We start from the raw sequence: 20065 nt of genomic DNA on the forward strand, positions 1-20065 counted from the left end.
AATTTAAAATGTTGTCTAGAACCATACTATTTATTTAAATCTAAATCAGAATATAAGAATAATACAGATGTCTTTAAACTCATTGATATATCAATGCTACAGATCATCCTTTGTCACCCTAACCAATCTCTCTTACTATGCACAGACCCTCTTCTTACACACACAGTATAAAGTCTAAATATGTTTAAGAAGGAGTGGTGAGTAACTTACAAGAAAATGGCCTCTAACATTCTCATCTCTGTGCTAACTCGTATCTCCAAATTCATGCCTCATTCATCAACAGAAGAAAAAGCAAAAAATATTTCAATTTATTGCATTCACATGCAATGCTGCTGGAAGAGACTGTTGTTCTGATATTACCACTAAATGCACTGTAAATTACAGAAAATACACAAAAAGTCTTTTTTTCTTGGTCTATAATAGCATTCTTATAACAATCACTTGTTGGACATTTATTACTGTCTCTACAAAACGTTCATATATCTCTCTCTCTCTCTAACATATTATACTCCCAGGCACACCTCCAAGAGTCTTGTTGAAACATGGATAGATTTCATGGTACGCTATTACTGCCATGTGGTTGATTGTTCTTGGCTTGCATTCAAGTCAACAGCTTCAACAGAAAAATTTTTAAAAAGGAAAAGCCAATATTGGTCCCAATTTCTTTTCACAGAGGGACAGGTTTTTGGGTTTGCCAAGTTGCAATTCATCCATATACTAAGTACTACCAAATGTGACATTCCTTCAGTTGCTAAAATCTAGTATCAGATCTAATAATCTAATATTATTAAATGACAGGAAACTGAAATTTCATCTTATGAAACAGTCTTGTTTGGGGATTTTTAAACATTTTTATTCTATAAATAGTTTAGGTGGAAGAAAAACTGATTTTTACAAAATTAGGTGCAATCTACACTGATACTTTCTGTTTTTCATCTGGACATATATTTTTCTAAAATTTCCTTAAAATCTGTAATTCAAGTTTGAAATATTCCATGCATTATGTCTATTTCTTTTTAACTATTTAGATGCACATAAAACTGTTGGTTTATTGATAGCAGTGGGAGAGGAGCTCTTCACTGTCGCCTCAGAAATAAAAAGAGAAGATTCTAACAAATTGATTCATTTTTTGAAATTTTGCTTTGTAAACAAATCCATGAAATATTATTTTGAAGAAGATAGCTTAAGGCAAGACTAGCTTTTCCCTGAAGCTCATATAATTTGTCTATTTGGTACTTCCTTATGAACCAAGTATTCTAATATTTCTTTTATTTCTGGATTTTCTTTAGAATGTTGATGGGTTTGTAGTATTGAGTTGCTTAAAATTGTTAATGTTAGCTATTTCATATGTCCTTCAGGCAAGATTATAATTTTTGTAGTCCAACAGGCTTCTGAAGCCCTAAAAGATTTATCTTTGGATCATTACTGCTACTTAAGCCCAGCAGAATTTCCTATCTAGTTTTACAGTCTTCCAGTGAGGAATTACTTTTTCTCAAAATGCATATGCTTATATTTCCACATTCTCAAAGTTATTCTCCTCCTTTTGGTTTTCTTTTTGGTGGTGTTTTTTTAACACTGTCTGGGAATATAGCTATTTGTTTTGTATCTAAATGTGATTACAGAGAGATAATCTAGTTTTAAAATTGCTTTTTTTAAAATATGGAGCAGATATCTCCATTTAAATACTCCTTCATGAGCTCTTCAGACTATATTCATGTCCCATTACTATTCAATTCAAAGACATAAAATATGAAAAACAATCAGATTCACCATGACCTACTGCCTATCAATATAGGCTGGTCATAGCTGTAAATTTTCCAGGTATTTTGCTTCCAAATAGTTGATAAACTATTTATAAAATTCTGATTCATACTGCAGTGGTTTTCTGTGGGACAAGTTTTCTATACACAGAAGAAGACGTTACACTCAGCTGGGGAAAGACTGCATTATACAAATTGTTTATATTTTTCACTCTGCCAAGACTGCAATTTTTGTTCAGGAAGTCTGCGTAGTTTGCACTTGGAAACAAGACGGTGAAGCTTAAACTAGAAAGCAGAAAGAATACTGGAGGAACGGAGAAACAAGCAAGCTGGAAACCATTGGGAATGGATAACGATTGCATCTTGCACCATAAAAAAAATAATGAATTTGGGATAATGTCACTGACATTCAAAGGTATAAATAACAAAAAAAAGAGTAAGATGTCGAATTGTAACAAAAGACATAAGGAAGCTGTGATCACCTGGTGAAGCATTCAAGTTAAAACTGAAAAGGATTATCTGAACACGGGAAATAAAGCTATCCTCTTGAGCAAGTTATGACAATCTATAGTGTGGCCAGCAGGACCAGGGAAGTGATCCTTCCCCTGTACTCTGCATTGGTGAAGCCACACCTTGAGTACTGTGTTCAGTTCTGGGCCCCTCAGTTCAGAAAGGATATTGAGATGCTGGAGCGAGTCCAGAGAAGAGCAACAAGGCTGGTGAAGGGACTGGAGCACAAACCCTATGGGGAGAGGCTGAGGGAGCTGGGGTTGTTTAGCCTGGAGAAGAGGAGGCTCAGAGGTGACCTCATTGCTGTCTATAACTACCTGAAGGGAAGTTCTAGCCAGGTGAGGGTTGTTCTCTTCTCCCAGGCACTCAGCAATAGGACAAGGGGGCATGGGCTTAAGCTCTGCCAGGGGAAATTTAAGTTGGATATCAGAAAAAAATTCTTTACAGAGAGAGTAGTCAGGCATTGGAATGGGCTGCCCAGAGAGGTGGTGGATTCACCATCCTTAGAGATTTTTAAACACAGATTGGCCGTGGCACTGGGTGCCATGATCTAGTAAATGGACTAGAGTTGGACCAAGGGTTGGACTTGATGATCTCGAAGGTCTTTTCCAACCCAACCGATTCTATGATTCTATGATAATAGAAAAGTAAAGCCCATGGAGAAAATGTAACAGTCAAACATACATTGGAAATGTATGACAGCACATTTTCAGAAAACAGTTTCATTAACAAAAGCTACTTATTAAATCAGCTTACATGACAAGAAAAGATTCTGTCCTTGATGTGCAAGACATGCAGCACAAACTGAAGCAAAAACATTTTGCCCAGTTTATCACCAACATTAACATTTCTGTCAGCAAGCAGCAAGACCAAGAGAAGCTACTGGCAAGGCATATTACAATGTCTGGCACGCTCCTCTATTAAAGGAAATAATGAACACTGCAGTCCACAATAGGGCTGCATATGCAACAGAGGGCAAGTTATGTGAGACAAGGAATGATCAGATGAAAGTATGATTATAGAAGTGCAATATCCTTGAGTGAGAAAATCTGGAAGTATACAAAAAGAAAGCAAAAAAAGCCTGGACAGATTACAGAAATAAGGCAGACCAAAAGTAGAATCAGGACCTATGAATACATTAAAGAATAATTTCTGAGCTCACTTCAGAAGATTTCTCAAAGTATAACAAATAGAGAAAAAATAATTTGCATTCATTTTTATTTTTAAGAAACTATATATATATTATCAAGGTAGTTGACATAAAGATGACTCTCTTAGCTTCTCAGCTGAGTTCTGAAATATTGCTAAGGCTTGTTCTTCCTATTTGAAGAACAAGTGCAGAAGATTGCAAGGAACTCTAAAGAAATTACAACACTGGTCTAGTATGTGGGGATCAGAAAAATTCCAGAAATCTATAAAATTGTTAATACATTGTCTTTAATCTACTGTTTAGATAGCAAATGTTATTCACCTAACCTCCGACTAAAAGGATCAAGCTGGATACATGCAACTAAATGTACATAGTTGATTGAAGTACTTAATACAAAAGACATAACTTAAAAGACTTGAGGGTTATTCTCTTTGCAGAAAAGAGGACAGTCACCTGCAGAAAAAAATGCAGCTCATCTGAGAATGTCTGTCTAACCCTCTCTCTCCTTTAACTACTGAGGGAGCATAGGCTCTTGACATCTTAGTGACATTCCTAGTTAGGTGGGATACATCTGTGTCGCAATATATTCCCACTGAAGTTGACTTCACCATTAGCTTCTGGGTAGGTAATTTCATGCAATAATTTATGTTTGTGGTTTTCAGCCATGCTGTATGAAAGGTCAGAGCACCACACAAATCTCACCTTCCAAATTTCCCATGTCACTGTCTGCAACTGCTTACATCACAGACTACTTAAGGTATTTGGGGACAAGTGGTTTTTAGACACTTTCCTTATTTGATTGGATTAAAGGATTCTTGACCCATATGTACATTTGCTGTCTTGGAGAGAAGCTTCTTTATTTCTCGTGAATGAAGAATCATGGTGATATGAAGCATTCTGCATTCCTCAGATAGAACAGTATTCAATCAGAAGCAAGGTCTCTGTCTGTCAGCTCAGCAATTTTCTCACCAGAATATTCAGATGTGGTATTTAATTTTCAGAAATGAGAGTTTCATTTCTAGCATTCAGAACTAATGCATCTGTTCTGGATGTGAAAGCCAGCTGAGCCTGCACTGAACTCTCTTCCTCCTGTTACACAAAGAATCAAATGTCAATATGAGGCAGTTTTGCTGCCTGCAGAATAACTGGTCTGGTAGGGACAAGATGAAGTGACAAGTTCACAGATGGCTTTTCAAAGCATTTGTGCAGCTTCCATGTTTTTAATTCCATGTTTTTTCTTGTGAAATAAAATCTGGAAATATTTTGGGAAGTTCGTGTTTTAGTTTAAGCACTCATAAAGCATGGATCAAATAGCACATAGGTATTTCAGTAGCCAAAATTATTTTAAAAGGCAGAAAAGTCTTTGTCAGTCATTAAAATAAAAAGTTCCTAAACACTAAAGATACAGAAAAACTATAAGTCATTGCAATTTAGAATATAAAACATCTTTCTCTAGAATGGTAACACATTATTTTAAAAACTAAGATACAAAGAAATAGAAATACAACTGTCAGGATGAAGTCTTTATACACACTTCTATGATAAAAAAAAAGGCAAAACAATCCTCCTTTCCCATTTCATAGCATAAAATGAGGAAAAAGCCTCATTGTGTTACTTTCTTCTTTTTTTTTTTAATGGAGTCTTTAAGCAGATATTCTAAAACAAGGTGTAAATGAGGTCTTATATGGACAAGTTAGATGAATATGAATAGTAAGGTTATTAAATCACAAACACGTGAACAGTGTTACAGTTGACTTCAGGCCTGTCTCCCATTCTTCACTAATCATGCTGCAGTACAGTTATTTATAACTTTTCATTTAATACTATAAAAGCATGTTCTGGCATTGAAAAATGAAGACTAAAACCAAAGACATCCTTCCTTGAATGTGACTGGCATTATTTTATCCCTTTTGTTTTACTTTTCATACTAAATTAATTCTGCAAATGTTGCCAGTGAGACTCTTCACTGTCACTTTCACAGGCCCTTCCGGACATGAGAGGTAATACTACATGGCAGCACTGGCATGACTTGGATACTAAGCCTCTGAATTCTCAGATCAGCTGACTAATCAACTATACAGTCACTCAAAAGGTTAGGTTGAGCTATTTCTTTTTCCATTACTTCAGGAAAAAAAATTCCTTTTGCCCATGCAGAGCTAGAAAGTGAGTTATTTGCAGCTAAGGAGAGAGGTCAGGAAGAGCATATGAAAAGTTCCTACAGATGTTGGCTATCAGTGTTCTTAAAAACCTGCTTCTCAAAGAATATATCTATAGAAAGAGAAAAAGATGTTACTGTTTGTATTTCCATATATATAAATACAGCTGGTCCATACAAAGTTAAAACAAACTTTTCCTCCTTCAAATATTGTTATTGATTTTTGCCTCCATCTCCACAATAGGTTTAGTCACAGACATAACAAAATTGCTCATGCAAAATATTAATGAGGAGCAACTGCTACCAATGGTAAAGTCAATGGTATCAATGATTTAATTTTCAGACTTTAACAAGCTAAACTGCTATTTAGAAAGACATAAACAAATTAGATGTGAAGTCATAGTCACAACTGGATTTTTTTACAAAGTGTTTTTGATGTGGAGACATTTTTATAATTTTAATTCTTCAAAACAACAGTGTGTGTACATTTCTGTTAATTTTAATGTATTGCTAAAAGAAATCAGCTGTTTAGTATTTGGTGGCTTAGCTCCTTTCAATAGCTTTCTCTCATTTTGGCAACTGTACACACTAAAATTTATTACAGAAAATTTTCATAGCAATTGACCAATCTGGCTTTGACCTACAATACTGATTAAGTTTTATTTACCTCTCCCATCTTCTTTTTGGTTTTCTTTGGTCTTATTTCTTCATATCATTGCATGTTTTAAGGAACTGAATAAATTCAAAACATATTACTGCTGGATTGATATACTTTCTAACTGCAAATGTGGTGGGTTTTTTAAAAATGTAAACTGTTATTTGCCCCTTGAGAATTTTAATTATGAGATAATGAAAATCAGCATAGTCAAAAAGAGTATAAAGTTTTAAATTACAAAAATCCTGCATATACTATCTTAGTCTTAGATCTCTAAAGCAGACACTAAAACCAGAATAAGAATCCAACATAGCTGCAGACGTCTGTATAGCTATCTTTCTGGCATATCATCAAAATAAGACAAGCAATCAAAGAGCAGGTTAGTCTCTATTGCTTTTTTTCCATCCAGGAAAAAGAAAAAAAAAACTTCAACTACCCTCAAAAATAACGACAACAATGTATTTAACTCACAATGATTGGTGGATTGTTTTAATTGAAATCATAAACAGCATAGAGCCTTAACCTTAGCAGCACAATAAGTATCAACCCAAGGTTTCTTAAAGTAAAACACAAACAATGCAAATTACTGATGGGGAAATTGAAATGTTGAAGAATTAATTTAACAAATCTCTCATAATAACAGTATTATTAATAACCACAGGATAGCTGTTTAACCTCATTTCTTCTACACACATACTACAGAGTTACAGTTAATACTTCAAGGGCATCAAAACTGTGAGAGGATGCAGCACTGCCCTGCTGCAGTACTGAGGACAGCCATTCATGGGAGCTGTGAAGAAAAACAATGATCTGAAAATTTTGCTGCTCTGTACAAAATTTGAATTACCCTAGTAGTTTCGCAGTGAATATGGATTAGAGATTTCTTTCCAGGAGATGAAAGCAGTGTTGTTATAAGCAATGACTGCTCTTTATTTAAAACGTTTTCAGGGGCTTTTATGTATTTATCTAAAGGTTTCAAAACAGTATTAGTCAAAGTACCAAAATCATATGATGGCACTTGACAACAACAGAAAAAAAGATGAAAACAAAGGATTACTGTGGAGCATGTTACATCTGTGTAACAATGGCATACATGCTGTATTCCCCAATACAAAACATGCAAATCATCTGTCTTCAGTTTAACCTTAAATGTCAGGGTATCCAAAATACTAGGTTTTATATGACTGGAAGTATCTGTTGCTTATATTTGTGCTTAAACTGTATTCCAGTTCAATAAATATTGGCAGTTTTAGTGGGATACAATGGGAAATCCAACCCTGACTACTAATTTATATATAATTTATTGCTAATAAAGCATAAAGTGAAATGTACCTTAACACTCAGATCTAATTCACTGTATTTAATCATTTACTTGTCATCACAAATATGATTTGTTGATACTGATGGTGTTTGCAGAAGTAACCAACTCCATCTACCAAATGCACAGACCACTTGCCTTAGATACAGAACAGTCAAATACCAAAAAAGTTAGTTATTTACCTGCTATTGAACAGAAGTGTTAAAATAATCCCATCTCAAAAAGTCAGTAATTTTAGTGTGACAAACTTCCATTTAAGTCCCAGTACAAATCAGTTTCTAATCTAGGTTTTCCAGGGTCATAAGTGAATGGTCTCTCCCAATCAGAGATTAACATAGGAGCAAAAATGGGCTGTTTGCCATTTTGAAACCAAGTAAACCTGATGAGAGGCCTCTGCTTGTTCCAAAAAGGAACAGGAAAGATTCCTAAAATAACTGAAAATATTAGTAAGAAAAATAATTCCTGTCCAATAGAGCTGGAGACAGTTTTAGCTCTGTCCAGAACAGTTTATGTTGCTGAGGTAATAAGTTTTTTCCACTCAACTGGTGGAATTAATTGCTCCTAACTTAAAGTTTAACCAGTACAGAGAACCTTTGTAGTTCTCTGTTCTCCTTTGCTATAATTTTTAATCTCTAAACTTAAGTTTAACAAAATATTAAAGAAACACAAAAAAAATTAATGCCACAAGACACTAAAAAATATACAAAAGATATTGAAATTTTCATAAGTACAAAAGCTTTCTTAACCACTTACCCAGGCGCTGACACATCTGCCGCAAGTGGTGATTTTGAAATCCCCATAGAGATCCTTGATGGCACCAGTTGTAAAGAATCCCTCCACCATCAGCAAAATGCCATATACAAAGAATGCAGCTGCTACACCGTATATCACATACTTGAAGATGTCAATCCTGTATAGGAACAGCAAAAATTACTTATCTGCATAAATATTTAAAGCTTACTCTGAACTTTCAGGGTGAGATAATTAGACCTATTAAGCCTCAAAATTTCTACACTGGAGTAAGCTCAAGTGCTGATTTCTCATAATGATAACTGAAGCTGAGAATAGGGAGGGACCTTTGAAACAAAATAACGTTGATATTAGAAACACTGGGTCATCCAATTTAATTAAATGTAAAAATTAATCTCCAATGGACAAAGTGTCTAACACAGAATAATAAACTCATCAAGAGAGATCCCTAACTTCAAACCAGAATCATATGATTACAAAAGTAATAACATTAGATCATCTGGAATTCTTCTATAGTCAGTCTTTAGAACATCACTTCATAGACCTAGAGCTAAATAAATGAAAAGATGACTTGCAATGTAACATGCAGAGCCCTGGAAGGTTCAATTCATTACAAACAACATTATCTGGGTTGTGCAGTTGTCCTGTCTAGCATTGTCTAGAAACGCAATGCTAGTTAAAGGAGACTGTCTCTAGAGTTTTTGAAAAGATTTGTGACAGCATCTCTCTGCTCTACATATTTTCTCTAAACTTGGAAACATTGCTAGTGACCACTGACTTGGAACAGCAGTTTCAAATCTTCCTGCTTGAACTTATCTAAAAACTAGACACAGTAAATTTCCAGTTTATCAACATGACACGGCAGGAGCTGTGCAACTCTTTAGAAAATGGCAACATGCTGATTTAAGATGTCACGAAGTTCCAGCCATATTGTCCAGGTCAATATGATTAATAACATAAGACAAAAAATGTGTCAGAGACCCATTAGGGTCTGCCAGATGAATTTTGAAATGCACCAAACCACTACACACACTGGCTATTTCTCAAGACAAAGTTTAATATTTTTACTGTTATGAAATATTTAATGGTAGCATTTCATTAGGCGCATACTTTTCGTCATCATCCAAAAGACAGCTCTCAATACTTGCTTTACATGTACAATACAATAACAAAGCTCAAAACCCTATTAAAAAAACCTTTGAATCTGAAAGGTTTTCAAAAGATTCAAAGTCAGATTCTTGTTAACAGTTGATATTTCAGACATATAACTCTGTCTACACCCTTACTGAATGTATCTTAAGCTTGTATTAGTCACAAAACAATGTAATTAAACTTCTGGCCTGATTGTGGGTGGGAGAAGTACCATAAATTAAATGCTTCTGGGAATGAGATAGGATATGTTTTCCCCTAACATTCCAATAACAAAGCCCATTCAACTTTTTTCTACTTTCTTTCAAAATCTCATGAAAACTATGGTAAATTGATTTCTGTGTGGAATAGACACATGAACTATTTAAAATGGTGAAACACATTCAACACTACAGACAGTATGAGATGATGCAGACCAAATTTATTTTAACACATGTAATTCCTGATCACATTGCAAAAATCCTTTTTTCCTAATTTTATAGTAATTCAGCCTGTGTAACCCTTTCTTATTCTTTTTTTCTTTTTTCCTTTTTTCCCATTTTCCCCCTTTTTTCTCTTTTACTTTATTTTTTCTTTTTCTTTTTTAACAGGCTTGTCATTATTGATGAAAACAAACACTTATAAAATCAGACAGCAACCTTGTGACTATTTCATAAAAACTCTTCCAATTCCTGTCATACACCTTTAACAGTTGTGATCTTCACCAGTGGTTAAAGTATGGGAGTTCTGCAAGCAGCAGCTCCTCACAGATAGAAATCTGAGGTGTGCTGTCACAAGCTCTCATTGCCCTAAAGATATTCAGACTTTTGGGAAGCCCAGAGACTATTTCAGTCCTTAACAACAGCCCTTTAAACCATCTGTGCTGAGTCTCCCACTGAGCTGCTTGTGTCAAAAAGTGTACTAAGAGATCTCTGCTTTTTCCTTAGCCTTATGTGCATCTACAGGAATAACTTTCCCTTAAGCCTTCCTTCCACAAGGAAAAAATATATATAGCTATACTCTAGCCAAATATAGAAATCAATTTTTTCCTCATACTCTCATGACAGAGAGGAGTAAAATCTCTACTGATCAAACTACGTGAGATGAAATAGCCAGACTTATTCCAAGGAAAAAGGATCTTGTATAAGGCAAAGAGTAAAAAGAAAAATAAAATTTTTGAGACAATGACTCAATTACCTCTTTAAAAACCAGATAGAATTGTATTGCAATATAACTACATTTAGTGTCTGCTGTATTTAAAGAAAACATACTCAACAGTAACATTATATATACACCATATAGTTTTGAAGATAGTATTGCTATCAAATTTTTCTACAGCATCTAATACAGTTCACATAAACTTTTATTTTCTAAGTTATAATAGATAATAAAAGATAGATCTTATGAAATGGAGACTGCCTTTCTTTAAAATAAAATGTGTTTCTTTGTGGATGAAATCAGGGAGATTAATTGCCATCTGTGCTTCAGCAAATTTTCAAAGGCTGCAGATAGAGCATGAGAGCAACCAGGGAGGTAGAAGGGAATGGCAGAAGGGGTGATGAACGTGAGCCAATGGGCAAGATGGGTAAGGACAAAATAAAAAGACAAGCACTCTTTTAGGCTGGAATGGAAGAGAATAGGTGGGTAAGGAGCAAAGAAAGGAGACAAAATCATAAAGATAAATTTTATATTCCTGACAAGATTGGAAAAATACAGGTTAGGTGAGGGCTAACGTTACTCTAAGTTCAACAAAAAGAAATCTTGAATACCTAGTCACTAAATGCAGGAGTCCCTTTGGTGTTACAGAATTACGTAACATTTCTATTGAAAGTCAGACAATGAATATTATGAAGATAAATCTGTTTTAAAACATTCATGTTGATTATGCAATCTTCACATGTTAACCTAGGTTGCTGAATGGTTATCTAAACATGAAATAATTGTGCAAAGCATCTTGAAATTAGTAAAAGCCTTATTTTTGTTTAATATAGAATAATCAAAAATGTATTTTTTCATACTGTCTTAATCTCTCAGAAGCTCCACGGATTTTGGATCTGCTTTTCCTCACATCACTATGTTCAGAAACGTTAAAAATGCAAACATAACTGTTTTCAATTTGTTTTTTAAATCAAGCTGATCTTTCAATTTTTAGGTCTTTCTCTACAGCTGGCTCATTAATTATTCCATATTAAGCAGACTCTCTAATTCATTAATCTGCAACTGGATTGTATCCAACAAGATGAATATTAAAATACCTCTAGAGGAAACCATTTCTTCTGGCAGAAGGAAGCCATCAATGCTAACCTCTCAAAGAACAAGTTGAAACTGAGTACTGAGTAAATTAACCCAGCAGACACAAGTCAGAGGTGAGTGAAAACATTCTCTGTGAGTCAGATCAATACTGTAGATTCCCTACAGTGTATTTTCATTGTATTATGGCAAATTCAAGGATTGAAAAATAAAATACATTTGCAAGCAAGAAGATAATTTGTTGAATGTTCATGTCTATGTGGAGCAAGTTTTTGTGAAAGTGTTTTAATATTGTTTTGGAACAATCTATGTACTTCCTAGCGATTTTTTTTTTCATTTTTAATTTGCTTAATATAGGAACGTAGTGCAGACATCTAGCTGTAATTAACAGCAATTAAAAGACCACACTAGTTTGCTCTGTGACATGTGATTCTCATGTTGTGCATTAAACCATTTTATTCACTTAAATTCTCTGTTCACTTAAGCTTGAACAAGTGATAGAAGCTTAATATTGCAAAGGTTTTCATTGGCCAGAGTACTAGATATTACTGTGGGACTAGTTTGGCAGCATTTTTAGTTCTGCTTCACATTTCTCTTTCTGAATTTATAATATAACTTCTTCAATATGTTACTACAGAGGTCAAACAGCGCACTACTGCCAGTAAACTGTACCTATTTTCTCTTAATGTAAGTAAATTCAGGCAATTATATATATTTCCAAGTTAAAAAACCAACCAAAGAAAAAAACAAAAAACAAACAAAAAAAACCAAACAAAAACCCAAGCAAAACACTACATTAAGACAAATAAAATACCACACCTATCAAAGTTCTAAAAAAGTAGTAAGATTACCATAGTACAATTCCTAACTAAAAACTTTTTAGCTCTCATAGACAATTTAGAAAGATGAGAAACACATGTAAATGTAAATTGGGGTAGGACAGCCTCACCAGTTTGGGGGGCTTGGATTTTTTTTTTATTTTGTTTATTTTTTTCAACTACAGGGAAGTTTGATTAGCTGATATTCACATCTAGAATGCACAATAATTTCTGTTACTCTGTAAACCAGCAATTCTGGCCTCCATGCTGATCCTCTTGCCCCCTCAGGGACTGATACTAAGAGGTTGTTAAGACACTGAGATAGTAGCTTCCCCCTCAAGCTCTCTCAAGCTTATAGAAACAGTTTTACAAATGTGTTTTAGAAGACAGACAGAATATTAGGGGATGTTTGCAAGGAGAAAAGTATTTAGGCTATGCAGAAACTAAGTCATATGCAAGTTTTTAAAAGATGTGATCAGGCTGTCTTGGAAACCAGCTGGGAACAATTTCTTGGTATAAGTTCCTTATATTATTCATTTATATGGATTGAAAAAAAAGATAATTGGTATTATGGAACAGCAGAACTGTTGGCAGGGAGAGAAGACAAGCAAAGGCAAATTTCAGAAGGAAAACATACAAACAGCAGGGAAAAGGAAGGATTCACTAATAATCATGTACTACCTGCAAATGAGGTAAAAGAAATGGAAATATTCTCACTGTGAAGGGAAAAATGAAACTATTAAGAAAATGTCAGTCCATTTTATGATAGTACAGAGTCAAAACTTCTAAATTTCAGGTGGAAAGAAAAAACATGGCATACAGAACACTCATAGTTTGTCAGGAAATGATAAAAAGAGAAAGGATTAACAGCAGACAAAGGATAAGACCAACAAAGACTGAAAAGTAATTTTTATTAAAGTAGAAATAAAACACAGTAGAAAGAAAATAGAGACTTCTGATTCTGTATTTCTGGAAGAAATTTTGTATGTAATCATACAAAACATTTGCTCAAAACTAAAGCCAGACTGAGGATTATATAATTAAGAGATCATCATACTATATAATGTGAAATATTCATGTCCTGCAAGGGCCAGATTTTCTTATTCTGCTCTGAACCAAAGCTGATGTGACATAAGATCCCACCTATTTTAATCTGTGATGTACTAAAAAATCTCTATGGGTTAGCAGAATAGAACCCTAAATCATAATCATCTAAAGGTTTGATTTTTGCTTCCTTCCTAGGAATGGGACAGTTGAGCAGAGATTTCATGGAGCACCTCTAAAAGCAGTAGAGAATCCACAAGCTAATGGAATAGCAACAATAGCAGCACAAACCACATCTCTGCCTTATGAATCTTATAACGTTTTTGAAATAGGAAAGGATAAAGCATACAAATTTAAATAATCATGAAATCTTTGAGTCCAGAACACAATATTCTGACTATGACATATGGACAAGCCTGCTACTCAAAGCTGGGGGTTTTTTTTATAATCTAGCCTTGTTCTGTCTGCTCACCACTTGCAAAATTACTTTCTTAGAAACATTTTAGAATGCTTATTACAGAAGAAATCAGCAACCTTCTTTGCCTGAAGAAGGCAAAAACACCCACTAAACTATTGCACAGTAACATGATGACATGTGGTGCAATTACATGATGATTGTTGAAATAATTCCCAGTCAACTTTCTATAGCAATGAAGTTTAAAAAGATGTGGCAAAAGCATATCACAGAATTTGTGTGGCTTTTTATTACTATAAAGTTGGAGACAAAGTACATGCTGATAGTGTAAGACTTACAAGTTGTTAATAAAAATTCAGATTGGGATGGTGATAGAGAATTTTTTCCTTTTCAGATGTCCTGTGGAATGGTGAGCTATCTTAATTTTACATGGCACGTAAAGCAAAATTTAGCAATATGTATATTACATAGAAATACAGGCTTTCCATTTTATATGTTTATAAATTGAACTAAGACTAAAAGAAAATAAAGGCAGTTAAAATAGAAAAATATATTTCCCATGAAGAACCTATTAAGAAAGATCAATTGCAAGTGAAAAAACAGGCATACAGCGATTATAGCCAGTGTAAGACTCTAGTCAACTAGGAAAGAAAGTTGCACTAAATAATACAGATATCTGCATAAAAGTAGGAGACTGTAATTGCATAGATGAAGACAAATAAATTCTTTATTTAAGGTCATTCTGCTTGTGTTCACATGCACTGCTAAGAATTTCCTTATTCACTTATTAATTAAGGACTACGTCTTTACAAAGGTTCTTATTAGTATTTCTTTTAACAGAATGCAAAACACTTGGCTACATAATACAGCTGAGTAGGTAGTAAATATGACTTTTCAGCACGGTATAATCTTGAAAAGGTCATATTCTCAGGTGCTGGCATTTTTTGTCAGATTTGATGCACCTACCAATGATACCAGATCAAAGATGCTATGTTCTGCAACTAATCTTTGATATGCTCTGTTACTATTTATATGTGACTCAATCATCCCAATGAAATAGAAACTGTTCTTAAGTAAACTGCATCTTCAATGACATTGTGCTCTCTCTGGTGGTTCCTGTCAAATTATAATACATGAACAAGACACATGGGCCAAGGTTAGATATGCTTTGGAGAGCTAAGTTCATTATTCTACACATAGTCAGAATCCAGATACAGGAACCCATGGAGTGCTGCTAGTGAAAAGTTTCATTAGCCTAGTTAGAAGTCTTCTTACCACTCAATTCAGTGAACAAACCTTTATATTTACAGTGTTAAGGATTATGGTTACAACTCCATTAGCATTTTAGATCAAGAATGGATTTTTTATATTTTTAGGCAAGTACTGAAGCTGTCCCTACTTAAGCAAGATATGGTTTGCATGATGGCTTTCACAGTGCATAACATGGACTCCTTTCCAATTAAGCTAAAAGGTAAGCATACTACTAGACTGATTATACTGCACAGCAGTCACTAATGGATATTCAGTCCATTGTATCAGCCAAGACTGAGATCAAAATAAGTTCCTGAAATACTGCATGAACAGCAAGTTATTAGTATAAAGTATTTAGGTCTACCCATCAGTTTATATTATGCTAACACTGCATCCTAACCTATATGTAAACATACAGCTCCTCTGCTGTACTGTGGACTACATCTGCAGTGTTTATACCACAAGCATACCAAGAGAGCAGATTCTATGTAGATTTCAAAATAGAGTTGGAATAAGGCAGTTCTCAGCATACTACTGTCCATTTTTCATACTGCAAGGTTATCAGCCTGTGCAGGATACACAGTAGACACACGGTATCACTTATCAAGATAGGATTTCTACTTTGGTGAAATGATTTTAATTGAAAATCATTTACCGTCACATAAGAAAATAAACTTCACATGTATCAAAGTAGTAATACTCAGGAATTTAAAGGACTGTTTCCAAGCATTGAATTTGCAATATATTTCATAATAAAACATTTTTGCTGATATTTGTAGCTTTTTTCAGGTTTTTTTTTTCAGATATTTTAGAGGCATTGAATTCAACTAATGCAACAATAAAATTCATTATTTAAAAATTAACTTTCTTCTAAGACAGCATACTTTGGAAGTTATTATGATTTATTTAAAACTACTATTTTATAAGAACTTTTTAATGACAATTTTACAAATATGAAGTTAAAAACTTTAAATCATACTCCCTAGATCATATATTACCATTTTACACAACAAAAAAGGAAACTGTTGTTTAAATAACTACTTGGATACTGTTACATAATCAGGAGTGTGAAAACAACCCTTACCAAGAGGCAGTGAACACCTTCAGAAAGGCAGTGTACATCTCCAATAAACGGTTGTACATGCCTGGACTAGCCATCCTACTTGTTTGCTATATGCAAACCATGTAGACCTCCACTTCTTTCCTCACAGGCTCAGCTAGCTTAACTGGTGCCAACTTAAATGTTCTTGTTACAGAACAAGTGAGGTCATCTCCCAAGGCTGTTTAGTGTGCTTGTTGTTTCCAAATGTGGTACAACACAGCCCTGCATAAGTTAACAATTGTTTGTCCTGATACAGAGTCTTCCATGTTTTGCTTCCTATAATATAAATAATGTTTAAAACATATTTTAAGTTCAAATCTGAAGAATGCTAAAGGACCAAACACATGTAGGGAAAACCAGATTATTGCTACCATGTATTAAGTAGATGATTTAAACAGAATCATCACACATCCTAATGCGAATGTATATAAATATTGTATTTCATATCAGCTATCCTTTACTGCAGGTCACATTGTAATACCTTTTACAGTATTCCACTAATATGCCATAAAGGTATTGATGATAACAGTAATATTTCAGTGATACCAATATTTAACTTCTGATAGCTGCTAAGACAAAAAAAGGAAAAAAAATGAATGGTAGATCAGAATAACATCCTTTTATCTGCCTATCCAAACATTTGATTATATCACTAAGAAGGGAGGTATAAAAGCTTCTGTACCTGCTCTTTTGTTTTTCCTCAAAAGGAAACAGTTGCACATACATATGTATATTACTAAACAATACCGTCTTAATAAACACTGACTATACACTAACAGAAAAGTTATCAGCAAGCATCAAACATAGACACCAGCAGCACCTGAAACACATATGCTGAAAGGAAGGGTAATTTTAGTTCTAGGAAGGTGGCTCCAGTAGAGTGTCTGTGGCATTTCTAACAGAGAATGCACTGACAACAGATTTACAGATTGTAACTTCAGTTAGTTTACTATTTGAATTCACACCTTTAAAGGGAAGTGAATTTATAACGCCCTGAATTAGCTTTGACAGTGGCAGGAAAATGGTTTTAATGTTTCTTTCAGGGAAGTTTCTTCATTTTCCACTCCAAGAGCACAATTCCCTTGTTCTGTGGCCTATAAATCAGAAACATGTGACAGATGACACTAGCTGGCTTTGCATGCTAAAGAGAAAGAACAGTAAAAAAAATGCTGTTAGGAAACAGACCAAACCTTTCTTGGGCTGCTGATTTTCTAAGAAACTTCATTTGGATTTTTTTCCAAACACCAGAAAAATATAAAAATCCTGCAAATACAATACATGCTTGATAATAATATGTCTATTTATGCTCCTTTCATAATCTTCTTAAAATCAGTGGTTAAGTAAGCAAATCTAGTTATACTTGGTACTTTACAGGTAGAGTGTTGACTGCTGTTTATTGAATTGTTAGAAGAATGGCTGAATACCATAACTAACTCAAACAGATTACTCAGTTTCAGTGAAGCCTACAGAGCTGTTAAACTGACAATGTAGGTAACATAATTCACTTCTTACATTTAAAATATTACAAGGGTAATTATCAGGATAATTAAACCATTACATTTATTTTCTTAGGCTTCCTTTGACTCACAAGGAACTAAAATAACTGATCTACAGCCACCAAAGGAATTCAAATTCCAAACAAAAGGTTATGACTTCTGTAAATTCCCAAACAAGCATTTCTTCACTTGGTGGGTGTGTGGGCAGAGGGGGAGTAGCTACCATTAAATCAGCGATAATGCTGGCAGTGAAAAGTCTGGAAATATAGAGAATGAAACTTCACAAAAGTGATTCAGAAATCAATATAATTAAAGGGTAGTCCTAATGATAATTCCAAATGTTTTTATAACCATCCAATTTATTAAAAGTTCATGGATTTAGACATGACTGTTTAAAGATAGAAGAGCCTACCATTCAAATTTCTGGTTTTTGAAGATGTGTCCTCTGCATAAGGGGTACTCATCTTTAAAGTATGTGCTTACATGAATTTGAATACATTTGATTTATATTAGTTTTCAAAAGTTTAGAGTACCTGTTTTACCTGTGTCACCCCAAGGAAACTAAAGTCAGGATATAATTCAGTACTTTGCGACAAAAACTGTAAATATAATTAATTGTATTATTTTAGATTTTTTTTTATTTATTCCAGACCAAATTTGAGGTTGTATTTCCACCTACAGAACAAGCAACCAAAAAAGGACTCTTTCTACCCTACCCAGAATCTCTCTAGCATGGCTGCAGTATTTTGGAATTATTGTCAATGGTCATTCTATATTTTAACATGGAAAGAAAATCAGAAACTTGAGGAAATTGCTGTAACTGGCTGGCGTTTAAAGAATTAAAAAGCAGTTGCAAAATTTGCTTAATTTTTCAAAAATTAAAAATATTTACTACTTACCAATATTTCCAAAGTAGATATGAACTGCAAGTGGTATATATTAATTGAACTCAGACAAGAGTAGAGGGAGATGGAATCAGGGACCAATCTGCAGAGCCAGCACTCAGATCACCTCTTCTATCCCACAGGACTGTTGCTCTTGACTGAATCCCCAAGAGCTGAATCCTCCAAGGGAAGTTCATGGCTTATTGCAGGTTCTTAATTAATTAATGTCTCCACAAGCATCAAGGCACCATGAGGGTTGTGGGCTCCCCATGGAGCAGACAAGGAGCAGGGCATGTGTGGCAGCCAGGGCAGCCCCAACCCCATGGCCAGGAGAGTCTGTAGTGAGGGACTGAACCCCTCATGCTTCACTGAAATGGGGTTCTGCACCATGGAAAGGTTGAGGGGAGGCCCTAGAGGAGGCCAGGCAAGAACAGTCAAGGCTGTTGGTGCCCTCAGGGACATTGATATGGACATTTCTGAATGATGCTGTTGGATCTAGGCACTCTGGCTTTTATTTTAGGCACTTGAGTGCTGTAGCTGTTCAGATTTTTCTATGCCCTCATCATGCCTTACTTTCTCTTCAGGGGTCTGTCACTCCTTTTAAATTGCAGTGAGTGGCTGCACGGACAAAGATAAGAGATACAGGGTGGCTTGTGAGTTGCGTTATTTGCATTCAGAACAAACACTTGTGGATACAGTTAAAACAGCCCTTATCTCTTACCACCCACATAAGTAGCTCTCAGGTAGGGATTGATTTTTATTCTGAATGACATTTGAAATCTAGCATGCTAATAAAAATATAGACAGAAAGCATAAGTATGATTAAGCAGAACCTAACACACTTTACTGCAGTATCTGCCCAGGACATTTATCACAGAAAGTCAGATTCCAGGCCAGCCTGAGACACTTCACAGCACTAAAAGCATTAAGAGCCGAAAATGTGGTAAGTAACCTTAAAAAGTGGTAATTTAATAGGGCACACTGCTAGACTTTTTTAATTCTTATGATTTCTAATCAGAAAAATAAACAACTAGGTTTTGTTTCCTTTTAAATATGTAACATTTCAAGAATGTAGGCACTGCATTGTTTCTACTTATATATTCTTCTGCTTTGTGGCCTTTCAAAACTATAATTACCATGGGTTTTTGTACTGCCATTTGTTCATCAATAATTGTGACAAAATATCAAGTATTTCTTCTCCCTACAAAATTATTTTAAAGTAATATCTACTTAAAGAGGTAGAAAATTATTGTGTGTAAATTTCTTTGCAAGTTTATCCAGTTTAAAGCAATGATTCATCTGCTTTCAGTCAAAATAGTTACATCTCCTCCCTTTAAGACGTAAGTTTAGAGACCTCTTTCACAACTGAATAAACTGAA

The 20065-nt window shown here is 34.5% G+C and overlaps 1 protein-coding gene across 1 annotated transcript in view; it reads right to left on the bottom strand.

The window, feature by feature from the left end:
- Positions 1–20065, bottom strand: part of GPM6A (glycoprotein M6A) — a 124602-nt gene that overhangs the window by 17042 nt on the left and 87495 nt on the right. The window contains exon 3 of the mRNA XM_071556264.1: positions 8302–8458. Within this exon, the coding sequence (XP_071412365.1) occupies positions 8302–8458 (157 nt within the window). The remainder of the gene's footprint in view (positions 1–8301; positions 8459–20065) is intronic.

This window comes from Pithys albifrons, chromosome 5, assembly GCF_047495875.1.
Source record: "Pithys albifrons albifrons isolate INPA30051 chromosome 5, PitAlb_v1, whole genome shotgun sequence".
NCBI classification, from domain to species: domain Eukaryota; kingdom Metazoa; phylum Chordata; class Aves; order Passeriformes; family Thamnophilidae; genus Pithys; species Pithys albifrons.